The 26,290-nt window shown below is 44.1% G+C and overlaps 1 protein-coding gene across 7 annotated transcripts in view; it reads right to left on the bottom strand.

The window, feature by feature from the left end:
• Positions 1-26,290, bottom strand: part of TSPAN14 (tetraspanin 14) — a 75,304-nt gene that overhangs the window by 23,061 nt on the left and 25,953 nt on the right. For 5 of the 7 annotated variants that reach the window (XM_027829491.3, XM_043551187.1, XM_043551189.1 and 2 more), the window contains one exon: positions 17,138-17,235. In XM_027829491.3, coding sequence (XP_027685292.1) covers positions 17,138-17,218 — 81 coding nt within the window. In that variant the 5' untranslated portion in view covers positions 17,219-17,235. Of the gene's footprint in view, positions 1-17,137; positions 17,236-17,421; positions 17,500-21,871; positions 21,952-26,290 lie in introns of those variants that run through there. The other 2 variants (XM_043551188.1, XM_043551190.1) reach the window with 2 other exon arrangements.

Below are 26,290 nucleotides of genomic sequence, written 5' to 3'. Positions count from 1 at the left end.
TAGACATCAACTCAAGTCCTCCCACGTCCTCTCGTGATTACAATGGACACCATCACAACACAGGCATGTAACCTGGACATCTTTGACTCAAACCTCTTTCTACGTTGCCACATCCAGGCTATATGTAGCCCCTTCTCCTGTTCACTGGGCCAGTATGAGGTTGTTCAAGATAGGGTAAGCCTGCCTTGCGACTTTTTACACAACTTTGGGAAACTGGGCCTGAGGCTCCTTTCTGTGCTCTGCATTGTGTGTCAGTGTGTGTTCACCTCAGACCAGACCCACTCAGACAAACCACCAGGAACAAGGCTTTATTCTGTAAAGAACATAGAACAGGATTACAGTCCAGTAGCCTCCTCTCTGCTTGCCTGCTACGTGCTCCCAGCTCAGTCAGCGCTGAGACCTCCTGCTGGCGGAACAGAGGGTACATCCTGGCAGGAACCAGCAAGTTCTCCCAGCATGCCTCAGTTTGTAGTCCACAACTTGTAGTTTCTGGGGCTGCTGTTGAAGCACACTGGACCTTGGGCTACATATACCTAAATCTTGCAGGTTATGCAGAAATAATCTCTCTAAAATACCACCTCTCCTATCAATCAATGCAGCTAAAATGCTCATCCAGGCTCTCATCATCTTGCATCTCAATTACTGCAACATCCTTCTCTCTAGCCTTGACAAATACAATCTTGCTCCACCTATACCCATTCACAAGGCTGATTTAAAAAAAAAAAAAAGTCACTCATAGCCCTTTGCTTTGACCACATCACCTTCCTCTTTGCATCCCTCCACTAGCTTCTGCCTCTACCGCACCAAAAACATAAGCCGCTTATTGTCACTCTCAAGGCCCTTTACAGCCTATCCTCACCGTAGCCATAATGTTTCATTCAGTGTCAATTTCCATGCCCGATAGGTCAATAAGTGTAGCCTCCATTATGCAATTATTGTATTTTCAAACAAGCACCTTCACGCTTTCCTCCCATGCTCCTCCCTTCATGTTTGAGAGGAGATCCCCATAAACGTCCACAAACCTACCTCATTATCCTCCTTCAAATTCATCATTTGCTGTCATGCCTACAAAAAACTTGACTACAGTTAGGCAGTGGTCTCAGCACACCAGCAGCCTGTCATGCTGACCAATATTGTCTCATTGTTTCCTTGTATTCCCTCAGTCAGTCTGTCAATATCCATATTAGATTGTAAACTCTGTGGGGCAAGGATCTTTTTATTCTGGTTCGTACGGCTCCTACTGCACTACTAGCCTCAATCATAGATCAGAACCCCAGGAATTACAGCAGAGTCGCCAACTTTCCGATTGCAGAAAACTGAACACCCTTGCCCTCTGCCCCACCCCCTCCTGATGCCCCACCCCTTATCCAAGGCCCTGCCCCCTGCTCACTCCATCCCCCCTCCTTTCATCACTCATTTTCCCCCACCCTTGCTCACTCACTCAATTTCACTAGGCTGGACAGGGGCTGGGGTGCAGGAGAGGGTGAGGGCTCTGGCTAGGAGTGCAGGCTCTGGGGTGGGGCCAGAAATGAGAGTTTTGGAGTGGGGTGGGACCTCTGGGCTGGAGCAGAGGTTTGAAGTGCGGGGGGAGTGAGGGCTCCAGCTAGGGGTGCAGGCTCTGGTGTGGGGCCGGGGACAAGGGGTTTGGGCTGCAGGAGGGAGTGCGGGTTCTGGGAGGGAGTTTGGGTGCAGGAGGCGGCTCAGGACTGGGGCATAGGAGGGGGTGCAGGCTCCAGGTAGTGCTTACCTCAGGTGGTTCCCGGAAGCGGATGGCATTTCTCTCCAGCTCCTAGGTGGAGGCACGGCCAGACAGCTCTACACGCTGCCCCCGGCCACACATGCCACCCCTGCAGCTCCCATTGGCCGCTGTTCCCACTACACTGTCCGAGCCGGCACTTGAGGCAGGGGCAGCACGCAGAGCTCCTGTGGCCAAGCCTTTCTTTGCCTAGGAGCTGGAGAAAAATGTCAGCCACTTCCAGAAACTGCGTGGAACCAGGGCAGAAGACACCCACCCAGAAGTATGACCTTTTAATAAGCAGGATTACAAACATAAAATGGCCATACTGCGTCAGACCAATGGTCCATCTGGCCCAGTATCCTGTCTTCTGACAGTGGCTGGTGCCAGATGCTTCAGGGGAATGAACAGAACAGGGCAGTTATCGAATGAGCCACTCCCTGTCATCCAGTCTCAGCTTCTAGCAGTCCAAGGTTTAGGGACACCAAGAGCATGGGGCTGTTTCCCTGACTTGTCTTGGTTAATAGCCATTGATGGACCTATCCTCCAAGAACTTAACTAATTCTTTTTTGAACCCAGTTATACTTTTGGAATTCACAACATCCCTTGGCAACAAGTTCCACAAGTTGACTGTGTTGTGTAAAGTACTTCCATACGTTTGTTTTAAACCCCTGGTTCTTGTGTTATGTGAAGGGAATACAGAAGTGTTGTTTATCATTTCCTCCACACCATTCATGATTTTAGAGACCCCTATCATAGCCCACCTCAGTGATCTCTTTTCTAAGATGACCAGCCCCATTCTTTTTAATATCTCCTCATAAAACAAGCCTTTTCAGGGCTTGGTTTTAGCCCGCTGCATTTTTTCCTCCTACAAATAAAAAATTAACTCCTTTTAAAAACTGTTTATTAAAAAAGTGCATGCTGCCTCCTTAAGGTATCATTCTATTATCCCATGGCCCATTTTTTTTTTTAAAACTGCTTATCTGCGCTCTGGTGATGATTTCAGAGAATTTCATGCACTACTTCACCCAGCTCATTCCCCTGTTTAGTAATTTCACAGGGCAGTACTAGACTGAGTGCTCCTGTATTCCCTTTTTTTATGATTTGTCTGTCAAGACTCATTACCTAACCTCCTTCCCATTCAATTAGATAAGCCATTTCTTTGCTTCCTGCTCCTAACTTTAAGCCACTTTGAATTAGGTGGTAGGGATGGTCTCCAACTCCTTCCTTTTCAGAAAGCAGCAAGTTTGAGAAACTAACCCAGATTTTGCACTGACTTAAACATTCTATAACCCCCATTAACTCAGCTCTTTCATGTGAAGCAAAAATTGATCCTTGCTCTGACCTCAACACTTTGTAGTCACAGGCAGCCTCTGTCTTAACACCCAGTATCAGTATCCAAACAAAGATGAAATTTTCCACCCCCAATGTCTGAGCTAACCAGCTCTTTATCTGCTCCCCTAGAGCATACCTGCTGACCTTGTAGGTTAATAATATGCTGCTATAGCAAAAGCTTTTCCACAGTTTGAGAGTAAATGAGGTCTCATTCTCACTTCTCTAAGTCTATAACAGAAACCATTTACCCAAAAGCTTGGAGGCATCTCAGAAACCTATGCATAAACAGTTTCAGATGAAGGAGAGGAGACACCGACCCAGAGGCCACTCAAGACAATCAACATTTCAACATGCCACCCTCTTCCTCCTAGGCCTTGAGTGGCAGATTTAGCCAGGCTGCCCCTCCTTCGTGACAGAGGGGTGAACAGGCCAAACCTGCCATCTTAGGCAGCTGCCTAGTTTACCGATACCTAACCAGCTTTGGGAATGCTGCCTTCTGGGTGTAGAGTAGTTAGAGATAGGAAAAAACTCTACCTTGCCCTTGGCACGGAGGGTACAGTTCCCCAGAAACAGGCTGAATCCAATATTAGACTGACACCATACTTGCTTTCTCTCAGCCAAAAGGAAGTGCAGTAGGAATGCTAACTCAAGTATGCAAAGCCTGGGATCATAACCAACTTTCAGGAGTTTCCGTTGGCAAGAGCTGCATTGTGCTAGAAGAACACTGTTTTTTAAACTGAAGTCAGCTCTTTGTGCATTCTTGATTCTTCTTAGCATATGTGCAACATGCCTCAGGTGGCACGTGAACCAGGATTCATCAAAGTATTTGGTCCGCTGGTTGGATCGTTAGCTTCCCCAGTCTGGGCACTGATGGGGAGTGCGGTATGAACGCTGCCCCCCTGCTGACAGGCCATAACCAGACTCTAGACAGCCAACAATGGCTTTTCTAAGGTGCTTAGCAACAAGGAACCCAACCATCACTTGCTAGGTGTCCCCTGCTGCTTTTTATGGGGTGGCTTAATTGTGCTCCAGATTATAAAGGATTTTTCTTAAATTTCTCAGACAATTTCCTTATTACTTACAGCAATTCCTCCCAGGTCTGAAATTGTTTGTTTGCTTGTGCTATATTCTCTCCCCCTTCATTCACTTTACAGAAGCACTTTTATTACTATTTGTGAGTGCTAGGCAGCTGGCCATATTTCTTTTTAATTAATATGAAGAACTGACTGCAGACATTACATATATAATTTTCAATCCAATTTTGGGCTCACCAAAATGTGTCTTCTGCTCTTTTGTAGTAAGCCTGATTTCTCCCCTTGAGCTCATATTAAATGGTGTTCTTGTCTGACACTTCCACTATCTCAGAACCAGTACTTCTTCTATTACCACTATGGAGGACTTCATTTCTCTTGAGTCTGTGATCTGCTATTCCCCTCTAGGCTTGACAATACATGCCTGCTGAGAAGTAGAGGGCAATATCTTAAAAAAAAAAAAAAAAAAACCATTTTCTAGCAAAAGCAGCCATATCTGGAACGACCACCTTGTGTGAGCTGAACACTACAGCTAATTCCACATGATGGAGTCAAGGTGGGGGGAAAGCACAGAGCTTTTTTATCATTACGCATTAGGCAGATGTCAGGATTTTGAAGTGTCACAGCTTCTATTGCCACAGGCACAGCAGTGATCAGAGTGGGAGAAATTCCTAGTTTGCTCTGTGGCTAAAAATGCTGAGGGTGATGTATAAGCCATTTTATACCTCGTTACTCAAAAGAGTGTCAGATGATTCTGCAAGAGCTCAGTACCACATAGTAGGACAAGCACACAGAAAGTGATGCAAAACAATTGCACATGAAACAGTCACGGGTGGACAAAGTGATGCTAGTTAAACTTCCATTTCAAGGTTAGATGAGCAATAGCATACAGTGAGCATGCAACTTGGTCATGTTGAAGCAAGTACACACCTTGAGTGTTAACAAAACCTCCCCCATTTTAATAAGCTTTGAAAAACATATGGATGTGTCAAAAGTAGTAGTGACCTAGACCACACCTAAGTCTCTAAGCAGTGACTTTTTTCAGGTAGGGAATAGAAGTGTTTCATTGTGGAGTTTCTATTATACAAAGTTCAAAGCTAGAGCTAGTTAGGAAATTTTCCAGTACCGATTTGCATCAGAAACTGCTGATCTATGGAAACATTTTGGTTTCAACAAACTTTTAACAGAACCCTGTGTAGTTTCCTGCCAGGTCACCTGGTGGGCTGCTGGGGATCCTGAGCCTCCAGAGTCAAGCTTCCAGGACAGCCCCGCCATTTAGCCTGACTGGGAGGTCCAGGACTTCCAGGGTCCCTGCTGTGGAACTGGACGTCCTGGCTTGAACTGGGGCTCTCATGCCTTCTAGGCTCCCACAACTCCAGGAGGCAGTGCAGGAACTCGGGGAGGAATAGGCGGGGAAGCAGGACCCCGGAATGCAGCGTAGAGAAGGGGAAGGGAACAAATTGAAATACTTCAATTTTTCCCCAATATGGAAAAAAATTGATTTTTTTTCTCTTAAGGAAAATTTTGAAAATGTCTAGGTTTTGTTCTAGTGAGAAAATTTTCTTTTCAAAGCATAGGCATATCCAGTGGAAAGGGAATTCTGAGTTTCAACCAGCTCTTTTTAAAGACATCCATCTAATATTTCCTACTCATGTGCCACAATGATGCCAGAAGGCAAGAGAAGAAGAGGCTGGTGTAGGGTGCAGGAGACAAGGTAGCATGTTGCCACAGCATGGGTTAATCTTGGCAATAGGTAAAGGGTTAACTGGAACTTGAGGAAGATTTCTAGAAAATTAATGGAAGGGGACTAGCTGATACACACAAAAAGAAGAGAGGACCATGCCGCTATTCACATAGCGAGCTATTTAACGCATTCATGTTTGTTGTGTTTGAACGGATTACAGCCTTCTGTTTTGTTCCCATCCTAATTTAAAAAAAAAAAAAAATGGATTTCTTAATTGAGAAGCATTTATTCTGGTTTCCATTAGGCAGCATATTTTACCCTGCCTAGATAGGAGTTGTTGGACAGTGGGACTGGACACCCAACAATTAAAACAGCTGCGTGTTGCTTCTGATTATTTATTATTGTACTGCAAGAGGCTATGGAGAATTTTTCAGAGACTGACAGGAAAACTGCTTCCCCTTATTAAGATTCAGCAGAAAAGACATTCTGTCCCATTGGTCCTGGAAGGAAAGGGGAAGATAGTGTCTTTTGATTTCTCTCTACAGTTCACGTGTCTTTGTTGCTCCCAATCTGGGGATAATAAAAAAACATGTTCATCTGTTTGGTATAACAATGTTTTAACTCTAGATGAAGGATCACAGGGGCCTTTGGACATAGCACAGAAAAATTAAAATTGATTTGCTATGTACATTCCACTTTTTCCCACTTCCTTGTTATGTACTGTCACTCAGAGAGGTGATTGACTTGTCTGTTACAGTAATAGAAATGAGGCAAACTTGTATTTCTTTCAAAGTGTAGGTCTACTCTGAAAAGTGACTAAAAACAGCACTTTGGGTTTCCATGTTAATCACCTCTAGCACCTTCCAAGCCGCATATTCTCAGTTTACAATTAAGAGGATATATTTTTCTGTCACCACAAGCTCTCAGGTTGTGCTCTGAAAGTCAGCTCCATTCTTTCCTTCTTGTGCATTACCAGCCAGCTATTTTGTAGGCCAGATCATACCCTCAACAACTTTGCAGCCTCACTGTTGAATCTCAGTCAATTATGCATTGAGAATCAACAACGGAAACAGTAGCAGGCTCACTCCTTCTTAGCCATTTGACTCGCTAGAACTAAGAGATGTAGAAGCTTATTTCACCAAGAACAAGCTGCCCAGTAGAAAAGAGCTGTTTCCCTGTTCAGATTCATTTGAAAAAATGTTTTGGATGAATGCATGTTAGCTTATGAATTGTCAATGGTGCACTATGGGCCAAATTGTGACACCCTTACTCACTACATAGCCTTTAGGTAAGGGTATCACAATCTGGCCCTTGGAGTATTGCTGCCAGTAGTCACAATTTGTGGAGGCCTATCACAACTTACTGTGCGTTCCCAATTGACTAAGAGCCTTACATCCAAATTCAGCAATATAATTTGATGACCTTGCAAGCACTTCTGAAATGAATACACCTTCTAGCATGATCACACAGTGAACCAGCATGTTTTTCCAGGCATGAGCTTCCACCCTCACCTCCTAAATGCGCCAGATATCCATGAGAACAAAATCTTACACAAGTGAGTGCTGAAGGAGCTGTGTGTGAGCACACCCAAATTTAGAATTCACTGTGATTTTTATTCCACACTATTCTCCCAGATCTATTTCCCAGCCTGCGCGGCTCTAACGTGAGCTACAAGGACCACCTCTCAGTCTCCATGCTCATTTGGTCTTTGGTGAGAGGTTAGACCAAAGAACTGCCAACAAGAACTACAAATGAATCTAATTGTGGTGTTGTTTTTGTGATGTGGATACCAGTCCAGAAGCAATGGATAGAGAGCAAACCCACCATTAAATGGGTCATCAGACAACCATCCTATTTTAACAAGTTTTGGTTACTATCCAGATAGGCTGGGAGTTGATCCAACCATGGTGGTAGTGAGGTGACTCACCATCAGAGGTGGTACTCTCCTTGGTCTATGTGCCTAATCGTCCAAGATGTTGAGCCACCTCAACCTCAAATAGGAGCAGGATCAGGCCCCAGATGCACTGCATTTGAAATCACTGCTGAAATAGGTCACAGAACTCCATAAATATCAGTGAATTTATAGAAGTGGAATGATGGAGCAGATTCACATGGCTGCCAAAGTGCAAATATTTAAATGAGTGAGAGTTCCTTGTTTTTAAATTCCATGTGAGACTTTAAATGCCTCATTGATAACTGCTGAAAAAATCTGTAATGATATTCTGTAGTGACAAATGGCCTTGAAAGTTAACCCAGAGTGAGTGTGTTATGCTGCAAATTAGTGAGCCTTGGAACGTTACAGAAGTTTCTGTTTTAGGCATCCGCCTTTTACATGGACTCAAACAATATGTTTTAAAAGAAGAATGTCATCTTGGATCATCCAGATGGCCTCTACACTTTACAATCAGTAAACCCACATGCACCATGAAAGAGGCTGGATGGAAACATACACAACAAATCCACCACACCTCTGCGAACAGGAAGTTCAAATGAGCCACCAGCAGCTGCGCCCTTCCTGCCTTTGGGTTTATAGATCCATGACAACTTTGAAATGTTGGGTTTTCTTTTTATATTCTGTTCAGAGAGAAATGCCCTCTTATTTTGTAGGATTGTCTGAATTATTCACTGTTATATAGAACAACTGCACTCTCAAAGGAGTAAAAATACCTCCCCCCATCTCCTTACAATGTGTATGATAATCAAGTTGGGCCATTTCCATCATACACATTGTAAGGAGAGTGATCACTTTAGATAAGCTATTACCAGCAGGAGAGTGGGGGTGGGGGGGAGGTATTTTTTCATGCTTTGTGTGTATAAAAAGATGTTCTACACTTTTCACACTATGCATCCGATGAAGTGAGCTGTAGCTCACGAAAGCTTATGCTCAAATAAATTGGTTAGTCTCTAAGGTGCCACAAGTACTCCTTTTCTTTTTGCGAATACAGACTAACACGGCTGTTACTCTGAAACTGATTGTACTGTTATGTTCAGGCATACACATGGAGAAGTTAGAATTCTATGTTTTTAACTATTACTGGAAGGTTGCAACATAACACTATTTCTTAAAATACACAACCCTTAATATGCAAGAACTAAAAACGAGAGAGACAGAGAGCACAAGCTCTCTAAAACAGAGAGATACAACTCAACCCATCTCTCTCGAGGCTGGCTCTCTGCAGAACTGACTGATTGCATGCTTTCCTGCAGAGCCCCTTGGCCTGCAAACAGGACCAGAAAAACCCTTAGGATTTACAGTGATGCTGGTAATTTTTACACAGCTTCCAATACACCATATAGATACCAAGAGACCCATATTTCTCATCAGAAAATGAGATATCAATAACTTCTTGCTTACAACCCTTGATCTGAACAACAAAGGTTTTATAATCATGGATAATTCTTCTAGAGCCTAGTTAAATTTTGGGCCTGCCAGGGTTAAAGTTATATTGGTCTTAAAAAACAACCAACCAACCAAACCCCACATCATACCTGTATCACATTGCTCAACTACATTCTATATACATCAAAGCCACTGATCAGTTACTGGTGGCCTGTCATTCAGAGTACACAGGGAAAGGTGACAGCCTTGTTAAAGGGTCTAAATGTCTGATCAGCTAGACACATGAGAAAAATGAAAGTATAGCGAACACTGGGGTAAACTTCATAGTTTAAACAGCAGACATCAGGCAAATCAACAGCAGGAAATGGTCACAATGTGGAATCTTCAATAAGGACGAAAGAAAAGAAAAATATATTTATATCTATTTTGGGGAAATTGAAAGTCTGTCTCAGCAAATCTATAGGTCACAACCTGACTGCTTCTGGTGTGAGATGGAAGGGGGGGAGAAAAAAAAAAGGGGGGGGACCACAAATTAATGTAGTGCCATAACAGACAGAGATCATCTCAGGCACTCAAGAGATTTAATGTAGAAGGCCATGACTGTTTCCTGAAAGGAAGCAAGTTTTTAATATAAATTTTTTTCCCCCCAAGGAAATAGACATCTCTGAAAATAGCTATTTGCAAAAAGGAAAAAAAATACCAAATTCCCTAAAGAAAGAGTTATGTTTATTTAAGCTGTATGGTTTTATTCAGCCTTCATGAGTATCTATTTGCCCAGGCACAAGAGCTACTTGCCTGCTCTCTCCCATGATGAGTGAGGACAATGAAAAACCTAGAGATTTTACTTCGCCCTAAACAAGCAAAATCTTGCAAGGCTGATTATTTATCTATAGTTGATTTGAAATATCGCAAATAAATATTTTAACAATACCTAGATTCAACACTATCCTATTTTTAGCTAATCCAGTGCCATTGGATCTCACAAGCTAGGGAAGGTCAGGCTGAGTCAGGTGAGTATTTGGATAGGGATCACCAAGTAGCACTTCAGGCATTGTCTACACCACAAGCTTGCATATGGAGGTATGTCAGGGGATTGAAAAGGTGGCTGCAACACCAAAACTGTTATGTAGACAGCAGGGTATGTGATACAGGAAATGGCATTGGAGATTCAGTAAGTGGAATTCTTCCTTCCAAATCTGTATTGAACCAATATCCTATCTTGGCACTGGGGAACTCTGTTGCTAGCAGACTTTATGGATACAACATAAATGCATTTTGGAGCTTAGTACGTTTTAAGCACAGAGTCCTGACCAAATCTTACTTAATCTATTTCGTTTTTCCTTCCTACTTCTCCATTTCCGGGTCTGAGCTGTCTAACAACTCACAGCAGCACTCCTCAACAGCTCATGCAATTCCAGTCCACAGATGGCTGGCTTTTTTAGTAGTGGGTGAAATGAACTCTATACCTAGTTTAGGGAATGCCTATGCTACAGTGATACCGTTATGACATTTCTCTGAGAGGTGGGAACTGGGTTGTCAGAAGAACCTTAGGTATATCTACGCAGGGGGTTAGGTCGACTTAACTACAGCATTCAGGGCATGGCATTTTTCACAGCAATGTAGTTAGGTTGATCTAATTTTTAAGTGTAGCCCAGGCTTTACTGGGGCTCCTCATGCTCACAAGGCATTTTGAGATCCTTGGATGAAAGGGTCCCCATCAATGCAGGAGTCCATTATAATATTGCGAGTTTGGCTTCAGTTGCCACCAGGAAACAGATTTTTCTGTACACTCTTGACTGCATGTACATAAAATAAGTGGTGGCAGAGACAATGTGGGGTTGTGATAGCTGTAAGGCTAGGTTTGAAAGGTGCACGAACAGGCATAATGTTCTTTGTGTGCTTAGGGTGACCAGGTGTCCAGTTTTGGACTAGAACACCCAGTCAAAAAGGGACCCTGGTGGCTCCGGTCAGCACTGCTGACCGGGCTGTTAACTGTCCAGTTGGCAGTGCTGCCACACCGTGCAGCGGGGCTGGCAGGCTCCCTGCTAGCCACTGCACTACGCGGCTCCCAGGTTGGCAAGCAGCTGGCATGTCCGGCTCCTAGCCTTAGGGGCAGCCAGGGGGGTCTGCGTGCTGTCCCTCCCCTAGTGTAGTTTCCATTGGCTGGTTCAGGTCAGGGCAGGGGAGGAACTAGCACGAGCACGACTCACAAGTGCTCAGCAGGCGGCACGCGCCTCTCCCGCTGCTGCCCAGCCCTCTTCTCCTCATGTGGTTGGGCTTGAGCTGCAGTGTGTGCCATGCGGCGAACTGCGGTCTGTCTATTGTCCCATCACCAGCACCCAGGAGTTTGAGGTATGTGTACCCCGGTCTCCAAGTGCTGGGAATGGGGTTGCACCCGCACCCCTCCCCAACCCCCCCACACTGCTATCCCCATCACTGCATCCCTCCACTGTCCCATCCTGTCCTGCCCCCCACACCTACCCATCCCAGCCCCATACCCCTTGCAGTGCTCTCCCACCCATCCTCGCCACCTCCCAGAGCTGCCACCCTCATGTCCCTCACCCCCCACAGTATCCCATTCACCTCCATACACTGCTGCACTCCCATTATGTCCCTATACACCCCTGTTTCCCCCACATCCTCATGCTCCTGTAGCCTTCTGCCTCCCCCTGCATCCCCACCCACCCCCACACCCCTCCTCTCTCCTTCACTGCCCCCTCTCACCCCCATCCTGCTCTTATCCTTGGCCTCTTTCCCTCCCCATCCTCTCTCCTCCACCACCCACCCCCATCTTTTCCCCTTCAGCTCACCCGCCTCCTTTCCCAGCTGGGTGATTTAGGCAGCCCCTGGAAAAGCATATGAAAAAGTGTCTCTGTGTAGGCAAGTGTGTGCATGTATGCATTGTATGTGTGTAAGAGACTGTGTCGGAGTAGGGAGATGTGTGTATTGCTGCATGTGTGTACACCTGTGTGAATAAAATTTGCAGCCTGACTTTTAGTCTTTCTGTTGGCTTCCGTACAAAACAAAATTGATGACATAAAATAGATGTGTATTCATTTCATAACAAGTTTTTAAAAAAAGGGATCTCTAAAAGAAATGTATTCTTTCTTAAAAAGTGACTGTTGTTGACTAGTAATTGCAGAAGAGCCAACATATCATACATTTCTCCCCACCTTTGTCTAGCTACATTATAAACTTTGTTGCAGACTCTTTTTTTATGTTTCAGAGTAGCAGCCGTGTTAGTCTGTATCCGCAAAAAGAAAAGGAGTACTTGTGGCACCTTAGAGACTAACAAATTTATTTGAGCATAAGCTTTCGTGAGCTACAGCTCGCTTCATCGGATGCAGGCAGTGGAAAATACAGTGCGAAGATTTATATACACAGAGAACATGAAACAATGGGTGTTACCATACACACTGTAAGGAGAGCGATCAGGTAAGGTGAGCTATTACCAGCAGGAGAGAGAGAAAAAAAACCTTTTATAGTGATAATCAAGGTGGGCCATTGCCAGCAGTTCACAAGAACGTGTGAGGAACAGTGTGTTTGGGGGGGGGCAGAATAAACAAGGGAAAATAGTTTTACTTTGTGTAATGACCCATCCACTCCCAGTCTTTATTCAAGCTAAATTAATTGTATCCAGTTGGCAAATTAATTCCAATTCAGCAGTCTCTCATTGGAGTCTGGTTTTGAAGTTTTGTTGTTGAAGAATTGCCATTTTTAGGTCTGTAATCGAGTGACCAAAGAGATTGAAGTGTTCTCCGACTGGTTTTTGAATGTTATAATGCTTGATGTCTGATTTGTGTCCATTTATTCTTTTACGTAGAGACTGTCCAGTAGGTCTAGCACTTGCCTCCCTGGAGCCCTGATCTTAATAGGGGTCTCTAGGCACTAAACAACAATTGTAATATTAAAAAATGTGAAAGTAAATGTGTTCGTGCATGCTAGATGTGTACACATGAATATACATGTGTACCTACGTGTAGATGTGGGAGTCAGTTGCTACAGATTTATTTATATCGTTATCTGGACTGGTATGCATTTCTGTGGTTGTAGTCTATGGATTTGGGTCTGGGCTTCAGGATTGGGCCTGTAATGGACCCATTGCCGCTATGATCATGTGTGGTCCTAATTCCACACACAAAAATTACAACAACTTTAGTGAACAAAAAACATGGAGTTCGTTGCAAAAGAAAATGGAAAGGGGGGAGAAGAATCATGAAAACCTTTATGAAATTTTTTTTAAATGACCCTTTTTGACTATTTTGCTGCCAGCTCTAGCATCCAGTAACAAATAAAACCTGAACAATAAATGTGTACATTTGGGCCTTGCAGTGAAAATGAGCATGTGAGGGGGGTGGGGGAGAGCAAGCAATGAAGGGAGTGGGGAATGCAGTGAGCAGGGGATGGAGCAGGGCAAGGGTGTTTGGTTTTCTGGATTGAGAAAGTTGGACACCCTGTCTGTGCTGGAGGAGTGTGCTTATCTCAAGCAGTTTCTACACCTGTGTAAAGTGTGGCTTGTGCTATATCCCAGTGCTGCTTACCAGCACTAACTAGTGGACACGAGAGTCAGGGTCCTGAACTTGCCCCCACCCAGATTCAGGGGCGGCTCTGCCAATTTTGCCGTCCTAAGCAGTCGCCGCCGAATTGCCACCACGCCCAGAAGAGCGGTGGAGCTGCTGCCCAAAAGCCGCCGTGGGACACGGACTGCCGCCCCATTGGGAATGCTGCCTCAGGCACCTGCTTGGAAAGCTGGTGCCTGGAGCCGGCCGTGCCCAGACAGGAGCCTGGAGGATGTTCAGCTTTCATGGCAACGCTGGTAAACCCCTTTTCCCCATTGCATTTGTGCTCAGAGAGATTATGGTTGCCCTCTGCATCTGTGCTTTCAGGGCCTTTCCCCTATAGCAATATTGTGCAGGGACAGGTATAATTTGGCCTATTATTCTCCTGTACATTTTATATTTTGCAGTGGAGAGTGTCTTCGATCTTACCCCTCCCTCTAGACATGTAGTGTACTAACAAAGGGTGAGTATGTAGGAAGGAATCTCAGGACTAACTAAAGAAGTTATTACCCCATTCAGATATGTTCGTTAAGAACCTTTCAGATATGCCTTGCAATCTTTTCCTTTGAGATACTTCAAGAAAAATGCTGTAGGTGTGTGCAGTATTACGCAAGACAGAGACAAGCTCCTTCCAAGATCACTGTAACACAGTTCTGTAAATGGCTGAGATAGGCTTGTGAAAGTGCCTGTACTTTTCTCCAATTCCAGCCTTCCTCCACAGAGGGAAGCAAAGTCCTGAAGTCACTGTCAAAGCACAGCCTGACCCTCCCAACCACTTTACTCCTGACCTCATGCAACAGACTGCCAGGTCAGCGGAGAGAGGTACTTCCAAGGGGTGGGTGTGTGCACGCACCCGCAATTTAAATAGCCTCTTATGCAGCAGGTAGGTCCCCATATTGTATCTTATCAAGGAGGTCTGAGCCCTAGGTACAATCATTTACCAGCACCCTCTGGACACAGTTTTTAATGCAAGTCCCAAAACATTAAATTGGAAAGGTGCAAAGACTCAACGAATATCTCTTCAAAATTACAACCCTATGATTAAATTCAGTACTGGAAACATTAAACAGCAATCCGGAGGGGGGAGGGAAAAAGCTGTAGCTCAAAACCATAATACTCAAGTTCTCTGCCCCTTTATCACTCTTTAGCAAAGAACCTTTACAAAATTTTTGCTCTTTCTTCTCTCAGAATCAGCTCTCATTCCAGTGAGCAACAAGGCAAACTGAAAGCCAAGAGGTAAGAAAAAGGAACAGTTAAGATCACTATCAGTTTTTAGAAAGGTTGGGAACAGAGGGGTAAAGAAAAAGGTCATTCTATCCTTTATGAAGAAAAAGAAAAAAAAAAAAAGTGATAAAAAAGAATGGAACAACGTAGAATGAGAGGGAAAACTGAGTGGCTGTAAAAGACCAGTTACAGATCTTGGATAGTCTTGCGGAAACATCAGGGACTTCTGACCCTTTCCAAGTGCTGTATATTCTTACTGTCAAGTTACAAAAACAAAAGGATTTGACAAGCCTACTACAGAAGGTTAGAACTATCATAATGCTATAATGGAAAACTGATTCTCCAGCAGGGGATATTTCCATCTCCTTTTTCCACATTACTTGCTTTATTGTGAGCTATCATCTACAGTATCTCAGTTTAGAGGTCCCGGTTTTCATTAAAACGACTTGCCTTTGGCTAAGGATACGGCGTACTAAACAAGGATGGTCACCAGTGAGAGCAGCTTCCTTCATAGCCAGATCCCCAGCTTGTGTAAGTCAATATGGCACCACTGGCTTTAACAGAAATATGTCAATTTATATTCTTGGTATCAAGTTTTATGAAGGGGAAAAAAAAGTCACTTTCATGTCTTCCCCTGAAAACTCCAGCCCTTAAGTTTGCTCCAGTAAAGTTTTGATTAGCTACACTGCAGAGTCAACATATTAGACCAGCTGCATGCAGTTTGGCATCATGGCCATTTTGAGGTCTTTATTAAACTTCTGGTTCAGAAAGCATCTCCTCACCTTGCATGCACAGATGTTGAAAGGCCAGGATAGTTAATGAACATAAGCCTAATTTAATATGCACATAGTATAAAGTAACAAGAATGGGTGGATACCATTTTCTGTACCCCTTTTACTGATCCTGTTTAGGTTAGGGTCAGGCCAATAGTTCAGAAGTCATAAGAACCAGCTCAGACCAAGATAACCAGAGGTTATTTGCCTTGTGCAGTAATGGTGGTTCTTTGAGAGGTGTGTCCCTATGGGAGCTCCACTTCAGGTGTGCATATGTAATGCCGACAGACTCCCATTGTTGGTGGGTGGAATTGAACCTGGGACCTCTGGAGCTTAGTGCACGAGCCTCTAAAGCATGAGCTAAAAGCCAACTGGCTGTTACCTAAGACTGTAGAGCAGACTCATTTTTTCTCTAAGAGGTCTCTATGCCACTAGATGGGACAGAACACCACACCCAGGAGGTGTGTGGGTTACAAGTACGCCTCTCGAGCCCTCAATCAGAGATTTTTCCATTGCTATCCATTTGCCCTGTGCATGTACTCTGTACAATCTCATATCACACACAGAGGGGATACAGAGCTGTGCGGACAGTTCCTTCTTTATCTTTAACACAGTCTGAAGGAGAGGGGAAGGAGGGCAGTAGTGGAGCACCCATAGGAACACACATCTCAAAAGAACCAGAGAGAGTTACTGCACAAGGTGAGTAACCTCTTCTTCTTCGAATAGTGTCCCTATGGGTGCTCCATTTTAGGTGACTCCCGACCAGCATCCCCACAGGGCTCGAGAGGTGCACGCCCATCTGAAATGGAGCGCCCAAAGCGATACTACTCAAAGGAAAATTAACTTTTTTGATGTTCAGAAGATCTTGGATAACTTCCCGCGAAACTATTCTTCAACACACACACACACACACACACACACACAGAGTGCTTCCTGGTTCCAGCCTGGAGCAGGACAGAAGAGCCACAGTGCCCAGGAAAGGCTATTTCCATACCCAAAAGATTCCGACTGGAGAGGCATCTGAATCAGTCCATATACCTGGATGTCTCTGCCAGGAGCCATCCATAATTCACATGGACATCCAAGCTTCTGAGACTAGACTATCAACTTCTATATTGTGCATCTGCATTGTTTTTCTAACGTAAACTGTCAACTCACTGGAGCAAGGACCACATTTTTCTCTATTATTGTACCGGATTGAGCCTACAGACATGCTGAAACCAACAAGACAAATTGAAACATCTGGACATTTGCCTGCCTCCAATTTAAGTTGGAAATGAAATGAGTTTGAAGGTTTCAGTCATGCTTGGACATATCACAAAAGCCTCCATCCAAGTCCATGACGTTCACTTTCTCTGTGAGTAATATGCACATGCTGAAGGACATAATTTCAGGGAGACAAGTCCCAGGCTGAGGATCTCATACTACAGAAGGAGAGTTTTGGCCTTGTACTCACCCAGAAGATGATGTTGTAGCTGAAAAGCAGATATTTGTACCAACAGCTGATTTCTGGGTTAGAGTATCGGTAATAGTGCATCTTCTATAGAGCAATATCTGCAGAGCAGGAAGAAAAGAGAGGAAAAAAAAGTTCAGTCTAAAAATTCAGACGTTTAATGTGAGCTTTCTTCTACCTCAGAAAAAGTAAAGTCGCTATTCCAAAAGTTTATATTAAAAGAATTACTGTAACTTGAAATCTAGTCAATTTCAAAAAGATATTCAGTGAAATTTCAAATACCACACCTGACTCCAAGTCCCGCTGCCAATTCTTGTGGCTTTACAATATTTTCTAGTTTTTAACTAGTTCTCTCTCTGCCTGTTGCCATCTGAGAGAGATAAACAAAACTGACTATACAGTTAGAGTTAAACCCAGAAGATGTACATCGATGGGTTCAGGCTCTGTATTAAACAGACAACCCCTTTTGGCCCAAGACACTCCATGCACATGCATGGACTTGGACTTTGCATACAGGCTGCTTGTCCTTTTACCACCATGCCTGTTGGACTTAAGATGTGATGGTAAATATGGTGGTACGCAGTGAGATGGAGAAGACACAGCTTTAAGTAACTGAGAAAGAATGGAATACTTGTGGCACCTTAGAGACTAACCAATTTATTTGAGCATGAGCTTTCATGAGCTACAGCTCACTTCATCGGATGCTCACGAAAGCTCATGCTCAAATAAATTGGTTAGTCTCTAAGGTGCCACAAGTACTCCTTTTCTTTTTGCGAATACAGACTAACACGGCTGTTACTCTGAAACCTGAGAAAGAATGGTGCAGTGGGAGCTTCTGTTGTTAGGCTGTGACAGATTGTAGCACTGTGATATTTTTAATCTTCCTATACTGCATCAAATTTGCATAATTGGTTTTATTTAGATCATAAGTCATGCAGTTACAAAAGCTTTGATCTGATGGGCATTGCAGAGTTCTGCTTTCTGTGCTTCTCGTATTTGAAGGAGGTAAGCATCAGCCACTGGAGTTGCTCAATGTTTCAAAAAACTGAAGCCTTCTAGGGCATTATGCCTAACCCATCTCTCTACAGGAATGCAGCAGAATGCCCCATATAGAAAACCAAACCCACAAACCTCCCAGCTGAAAGCTGTTATGCTTTAGAAGTCCCGAAGAGGCCAGTGTGTGGGAAAGGCCCACCAGCCAACACCAGTTGGTCTGTCACTCTGAGAGCTGGGCAGGAGAGGGGTTAACACCATTCCCACAATTCAACCCTCTAATCATGCCTTTAAATCAAAGGTTTCCCTCCCAGGGGATTTTAGTAGAAGCTTAGCAATAAGATTAAGATTTTTCAAATGGTTTTACCCCAAATAAGGAAATGAGACAAGATGTTTGTTGTGGAATTACATTAAATGGTGTAAAGAGAAAAGGAGTACTTGTGGCACCTTAGAGACTAACCAATTTATTTGAGCATAAGCTTTCGTGAGCTACAGCTCACTTCATCGGATGCAAAAAGGGAAGGTGGGAAGAAACAGACATCCACAGTACCAGCCTGATAGGGCTAGACTGTAACTTTATAGAATAAGGCGGGGGCACGTAGCGGTGTAGTCCCAGAAGCAGATTCAACCACAATTCCTCCCCTTTTGAGCTGGAGAGCAAGCAAGTTATTTCAACTCTTTTTACAGCAGAGCATACTCCTGCATGTCAGCTGGCCATCTGGGAGGAGGTGTAGAGAAAGGACAGCTCCTGAGCTACTTCTAACCCCCAACCCATCTGCTCACTTCTTTGCAGGGGGGAATTCAGGGTGAGCAGCTACTGATCTTCCATCCCCTATGCTGTGGCTGGGGTCACAAGCTGTGCACGACAAGTGGGTGAATAGGGCCCTCATACTTAATTAAGCACTTTTCTAATAATTACACCTTGGTATCTCACTGAGGCATCACAGAATGGTCTAGCACGAAGTTGTCTTGTATTCTTGGTTGTAACAAGAAATTCAGTAGGATGATGGATAGGTTTGTCATACAGATTCACTATAAAAATCATTCCACCCCTTGACACCCCCATCCAAAAAAAACCAACTATTATCTATTTTGAAGAATCTCTCATTTTACATAAGACTACCTCTTTTAGTTTTCAAAACGGCATTGCTAAAAGTTTCCAGCAGCATGATGGAATACTGCCACCAAGTCTGTTTTTAAGATTCCTAACCAAACCCTGGCTCATATCAAGTTGCCATGAACTTGAAACTCAGCACCAAGCACAAACTTTTGGCTGCAAAAAGGAGAGTAATTCCAAACCAAGCCCCTAGGGAGAAGATAGGATTATGCTTTGCCCATGGGGTTCCATGTGTGGAGTGTCCAAGATGCACCTCTCTCGGAAGGAAATTAAGTGGTCTCATAGATCTGGTCTTCACTTCCCCACACATCACCTGGTAGTCACTTTTGGGCCTCTGCGGTTTTCCTGACAACCAGCTGCGTTTGGTGGTCTCTGCCTATTTAGAAAACAGATCAAAAGATTCTCATCCCATGCTTACTCACTGACATATTCCGCATCCAGCATCCCTTTGTGATGTTCCTCTCACAGCTTTTGGGAAATTTCCATTAATTCAAACACAAATCCTAATTAGGAGATTCATTATCTACCTCAGATTATGGGAAATAAGATTTACTTATATTGGGCTATACCTAGAACTCTAAATAGCCAGGCAGCAAGTACAGGTACTGCTAACATTATTTCATCCAGAGAAGCATCTCTTAACATCAAAACATTGAACTCAAAATTAAGTTCATATTGCTGAGGACCTTGGGAGGTTTATTTTGGAGAGAGAGAAGGCATAAGAGAGCCAAAATCAACCTCCATGCTGTTGGACCAATTCCCCCCTTTTCTCATTAAGCTATTCCAGCCAGCATGCCCTTTCACTTATCAGCAGAAGCTCATAATGGAAACTAGAAGGTAAAATGAGGAGATATGGACTCTGGTCATTTCATTTATGAACAGTGGACAAATCTCATTATTGATAATCAGGTCTTTCCTTCTCCAGGGATCAATTCACTCAAAATATACTGGTTGGGCTTTGCAAAACGGTTCTGTATTAGGCTAACTCCTCTGCTTTTGAAGTCAGTGGGATTTTTACTGGACTTCAATGTGAGCAGAGAATTAGGCCACTGTAGAGGGCTTTTGAAAATCTATTCCACTGAGTGCTTATCAACTCCCACCTCGACGTATGGGACAGACAGCAGGGAGGAAACAGCCAAAGCTGGGAATACTGCAGTGTGGGGGGAAGTGGTAAAGTGGGGCCCATCTGGGACCATCCCTTCCCCCAGCAGTGTGCTGGGGAGACCCCCCGACTCACAAACTGGGGACACCAGGTAGTGTCAAAATTACAGATAGGAGCAAGCCAGGGACTCCAGACAGTAGAGGGTAGAAGCAGCCAAAGCAGGGACCTTGGTAGACTGTTCTCCAAATGCAAAGGATCCGTTTTGATTGAACTTTCATTGACTGGCTGTTTGCTGCAGCCCTCCCTCGGAGTCTCTTCACTCCGTATTGGCCTAACTTCCTTTCCCCTTTAGCTGATCCCCTCTTATCATACTGTTCATTCTGCTAGTGGGTTCTACCCCTTCCTGCACCTGTGACTGTCTTGTCCATTTAGATTTTAAGCACTTCAGGAATGAACAGTCTGCTACTTTGACATTTCCTAACACAATGGAGCCCCACTGCTGGTTAGCCCTTAGGCACTATAAAAATGTTAAAACAAGAAAAATGAGAGAGAGAGAGAGAGAGAGAGAGAACGTGATACTGTTGCTACACAATACCAGTAGCTATGACAAAAGCATTGTCCAAATGCAGTGGGGGTTTTTTTTGGTTTAAAATAAAAGACATCTCTGGTTCTTGTATTGCATGACAATGTGTTCACTTGTGCTCAGAAATGGGTAAATGATCTTTATTCTTTTAAAAATATAGAGAGCAGTAGCACCTAATTCAGGCCTCCAAGGTCAAAGGCACATGAATGAAAGTACATTTCATTTTCCCTTTTCGCAATAGATCGGACCCTCAGCACAACTTTATGACAATTCCCCTTGACACAAAGAAAGAGAGCACACATTTTAGCAAATGAAAGAATTCCAGTACATTCTTGGCTGCAGGAGGCTGCCCTGGCCCCCCAAACAAAAAAAAAAAAACCAACAACTACCACACATCCCTCAGTATTGTGTGGCCATATAAGGCTTTATAGATTAATGAGACAGTAAACAACTTCTAAAAACAGAGGATCTAACTACTGAACTCAGTGGTCACCACTCTGATGTGAATACAAACCTTTTCAATGGCCACTGAAGGACTGATCTGTATTAATTTACAAATACTGTAAGCAGGAGCCTGCACAAGGGGGGAGCAAGTAGGGGCATGGGCTCCCCAATAATGGGTAGGGGCACAGAACTCTTCTGGCCCAGGGCTGCAGTGGGGAGAGTGAGCTCCTTCAACCCCAGGGCTGCGGCAGAGGCACAGAATGTGCCCCCTACAAAAATGGTCACATTTGAATTCCTGCACACGCCCCTAACTGTAAGCGAGCAACCCATGGGAATGTTTATTGTATACATATACTGAAGGGTTTACTGTGGGCACCTGGAGGTTCAGGATAATAGCTGGCAGGTAACAACAGCTCCAGCTACAAACGCTTCCTGGTAAACAAGGCAGAAGGTTAGGAAACAATGTCTGTGCTGTTAAACGGCGAAGATGATACTTACAGGTACCTGCTGAAATTATAAAGCTTGATTTGCCCAGATATGGAGCAGGCTGGAGTGAAGGGGACTGAAATACTTGAACCCTAGAGAGAGGGGTGAGAGTTGTCAGCAAGCACAGAGACACAGGCCCTGAAGCCAGTGAGCCTCCTTAACCTTCCAAGAAGGATGGTAAAAATAGGGTGAGAGAGAAGACTTTAAAACAGTCTGTGGGCAAATCTCTTACCCATACTGTGCTGTGTTTCTATCATTAAAACAATACTTTTAGAAAGCTGCCTGGTCACGCCTCCCAAAGGGAAGACTTGCAGCTGAGTAGTACAGTCAAGAAGTGCAAAATCTTAGAAGGGTGCACTCAGAGAGGACAGAGAGGGATGAAAAAGCAGCAGCTATCTCTAACTATGACAGACCCCATCAGCTTGAGAAGACCCAACACCATCTGACAGTATTATTCCTGTTAGAGCTAAAAGTAGCATCTAAGGCTGCTAAGCAGGATTACAGGGCTGTCTGACCCACCCACACTCTTTCAGTTTACGTTGTGCAGCGTCAGCTTCAGTGTTTTGCTACTTGTTAGTTGCACTTCCTGGGCCTGTTTCTCCACGGCCTTGTACCTTGTTAGAATCGGGTTCCCTTTCTCATGCTCTAACATTGCAACATGACTTTCCATGATGTATTCTGGGGGAAAGCTCACAGCCACACCTTATCACAGGACCTGCAAGAGACTGTTTCTCAGAAACAGCAAAGCCCAAATGGAAACTGAGCAGACAGACACGTCCACAAAGCGCAAAAAAAAGGGTGGCCCAAGATTAGCACTTCTGTCGGTCACGGGTGTCAAAAAAACCCCACATCCTGGACCAACAGAAGTGTTGGTGTGGACAGCGCTATGTCAGTGGGAGAGGCTCTCCCAGCAACATAGCTACAGCCGCTCACGGGGGTGGCTTAATTATGCTGGCAGGAGAGCTCTCTCCCGCCAGCATAGAGCGGCTACACACAAGAGCTTACAACTGCAGTGGTACGGCTGTAAGGTCTGTAGTTTAGACATAACTAAGCTGATGCACACATAAAGAAACAAGGGTGAGAGTCTCCCTGGTTCATGTGGGGTGTGTGTGGTCGCAGAGTATTTCAATTAATTATATTAAGTATCAAGCTGCAAATAGACAGTTATATAACCAGGGTATCTTGCCTCTGAGCTAGTAGACCAGGAGGATCCGGGGGGGGGGTGGGGGGGGGGGAACCCAGCAAGTTAACAGTCCTAAAATGCAACTGAAACAAAAAAAGATAGCCAAGCCATTGAAGGAGTCCTCCCCGTCCCCCCAGTTCGAGATCTTATTTTCTGCCTGGCTTCCTCCCCTCACTGTTTCTCAGACCTACCTTGATTGTTCAGGCCTTAACTTCAGTGAAAAGCCCACTACAGGAATATCAGCTTCTCCCACATCCTTACTGACAAGCAAGGGTCCCAACTGCCTAATCATCTTGACCTCTCTAGGACTGGTAACACACTTCTCCTACTTCCCCTTCCATTGGTCAGCTGCCCAGCCATGACGAACCAACTGCCTGCCCTGGAGGAGTGTCGCTGTGTAGGTAGTGAGGAATGCTACAGTATCACGTGATGCCAGGGGATTCACACTTGATCAAGCCACACTACTATAAGCCATCTCCCCTCTTCAGGAGGTAGAGTGGATCTCCAAGACAATGTGCCTGCAATGGAGATCCTTACAAGGGGCACCACAGCAGAAACACACACAGTTCCCCTTCTGAGCTGTCAGCCAGGATGAATGTCTCCTTCCACATTGCTGAACAATCTGTTCCACCTTTTATTCAGTAGTGATGCACTGAATGCCTTTCCCAGACCTGAAGAACTCTGTGTGGCTCAAAAGCTCATCTCTTTCACCAACAGAAGTTGGTCCAAGAAACAAAATTTTCTCACCCACCTTGTCCTCCCACATAGGTGGCTAGGGAGCAGGAAGGGCAGCACACCCTGCCCCCCCCCCCAAAATTCCCTCCTCCACAGGGATGACTTCCAGGAAGGGGTAGGGAAGCATGTGGGAGCAGACAGCTGTGCAAGAATTACTGCAAAACTGAATGACAACTTCCTGAAAGGAGAAAGGATGACAGAATGGAGTTCTTTGGAGTTCTCCATCCTCTTTAGCAGAAGTGTGGGACCTATCTTCAGAGCTGGAGTCCTGAAAATAGAGAGAGGTAAAGGGCTTCTGTGCCCCTTACTCCCACCTAAATTAAGGTCAGGATTTGGCCTATTACCACTTTTTTGAGAGGGGGAAGGGGAGGAAAAAGTGACAGAGATGGTATCTTGGTTCTTTCCATTGAGATACACACTGCTGTTATAGCAGCAATGCTGTATGGAGAGGCAACATGTTCTAGGCAACTGAGGGCTTGTTTACACCAGCAATTTACAGCGCTGCAACTTTTTCGCTCGGGGTGTGAAAAAACACCCCCAAGTGCTGCAAATTTCAGCGCTGTAAAGCACCAGTGTAAACTGTGCTCCCAGCGCTAGTAGCTATGCCTCTCGTTGTGGTGGGTTTGGGGTTTTTTTTTCCCCTCTCTCTCTCTCTTTTTTTTTTTTTTTTTTTTTTTTTTTTTTAAGAGCTCTCCCAACCCTGTGCCTCGACTACACAAGCCACGTTAAAGCGCTGCCAGTGTAGACTAGCCCTAAAACTGGTCATGTCCAACTCCCATCCCAAACTTTATTCCTAATTCTGCAAATGGATTGGCTACATGCACTTGAACAGGTCACTTAGTCTCTTCCCCTTGGTATGTTTCTTAGTGTAGGAGATGCTCAGAAGTGTCAGTTGCCAGACTACAAATAAGACACGTGGTTAGTAATATTAGCTTACCTCATAGGTTTCATTGATTAGCTAATTAGTATTGTGAAGTGCTTTGAAGAGATATAAAATGATATGTAGGTGGTAATCATCAGCTTTCCCTGCAGTATATCTTATTCTTCTATATGGAGTTACACGGACTCACTCAGCCAACAGTTATTTCCCACTTATAGCAATGGGAATTTCTTTCAGAGAACTAATACAGAGGGATACTGCTAGCTTTTTAAAGACATATCATTTCAGCTCACAGCTGCACTGATGAAAGATATAACCATTCAGCAAAAGACTGCTGCAGTTTCCAGTCAGACAGTTCCAAACCCACAGATTACACGGTTATCTACAAAGTGCAAGGACCCTAAAGTTTTTATAATTGTGATATTATTCACTGCCCATAGATTTTTAACCCTTGCAGCACATGCAAACCAAACAGGACAAGTATCAGGGGGTAGCTGTGTTAGTCCGTATCCACAAAAACAACAAGGAGTCCGGTGGCACCTTAAAGACTAACAGATTTTATTTGGGCATAAGCTTTCATGGGTAAAAAACCACTGAAGTAGTATTTTTTTACCCACAAAAGCTTATGCCCAAATAAATCTGTTAATCTTTAAGGGGCCACCGGACTCCTTGTTGTTTCTAAACCGGACAGGTCTTTCCCATATCTATTACCTATGAAATGGTTTTAAAAACAGAGAAAGGGAAAGGAAATGTTACAGATTTCCAAAAATACTGCAATTTTTCTACAAAAGCATTGAAAAGAATGGACCAGAGCCTCAGCTAGCGTTAATGGAGCAATGCAGATTTAAGTCAACGTAAATCAGCTGCAGATCTGATCCAGTGTTTTTAAAACTATCCCAGCGCAAACGCAGGCAAAAACCAGAGCAGATATGGAAATGGGGGGCAAGGGTGGGGAAATGAAGGCTCCACCTAGTAAACTAATACATTAAGTCAAGCGTTAGACATGTGTTAGTAGGTCCACAAAGCTAGCTAGTAAAGCAACAAACCGTAAAATCAAGTATCAGAGGGGTAGCCGTTTTAGTATGAATCCACAAAAACAACGAGGAGTCTGGTGGCACCTTAAAGACTAACCGATTTATTTGGGCATATTTCTTCACATGCAGCTAAAGTGGGGTTTTTTACCCATGAAAACTTATGCCCAGATAAATCTGTTGGTCTTTAAGATGCCAGCGGACTTCTCATTGTTTTTGTAAAATCAAAACAATCAGAGAGCAGAGCAGTGTTTCAAGAAGGTTACAAGGCTGTTGGTAACAAAACATTGAACTATTGGGAGTGAAAAACATCCCGTCAAATCTTTTGGCATGCTAGTTACTTCCATTATTTCATCCACACTGTATTGTTCTAGCTTGTTATTTTTTACAGTATAACAAGCTAATTTTTTTTTTTTTTTTGATCTGGCAGCATGTGATTTACCACCTATCCAGCTGAAGGCTTGAAGCTGACAGGTTAATGTCTATTTAGAGGTGCCAACTATGGTAAGCTTTTGTGAAAGCAAACTATCCCAATACAGAATTACCCTTTTCTCATCTTGTCAGGGTAGATTAAAATCAAGGCAATTTAAAACACCATGTGG

Source organism: Chelonia mydas, chromosome 7, assembly GCF_015237465.2.
Source record: "Chelonia mydas isolate rCheMyd1 chromosome 7, rCheMyd1.pri.v2, whole genome shotgun sequence".
In the NCBI taxonomy this organism is placed as follows: domain Eukaryota; kingdom Metazoa; phylum Chordata; order Testudines; family Cheloniidae; genus Chelonia; species Chelonia mydas.
The sequence above is the reverse complement of the archived record's forward strand: the minus strand, read 5'-3'. Positions and strand labels throughout refer to the sequence as shown.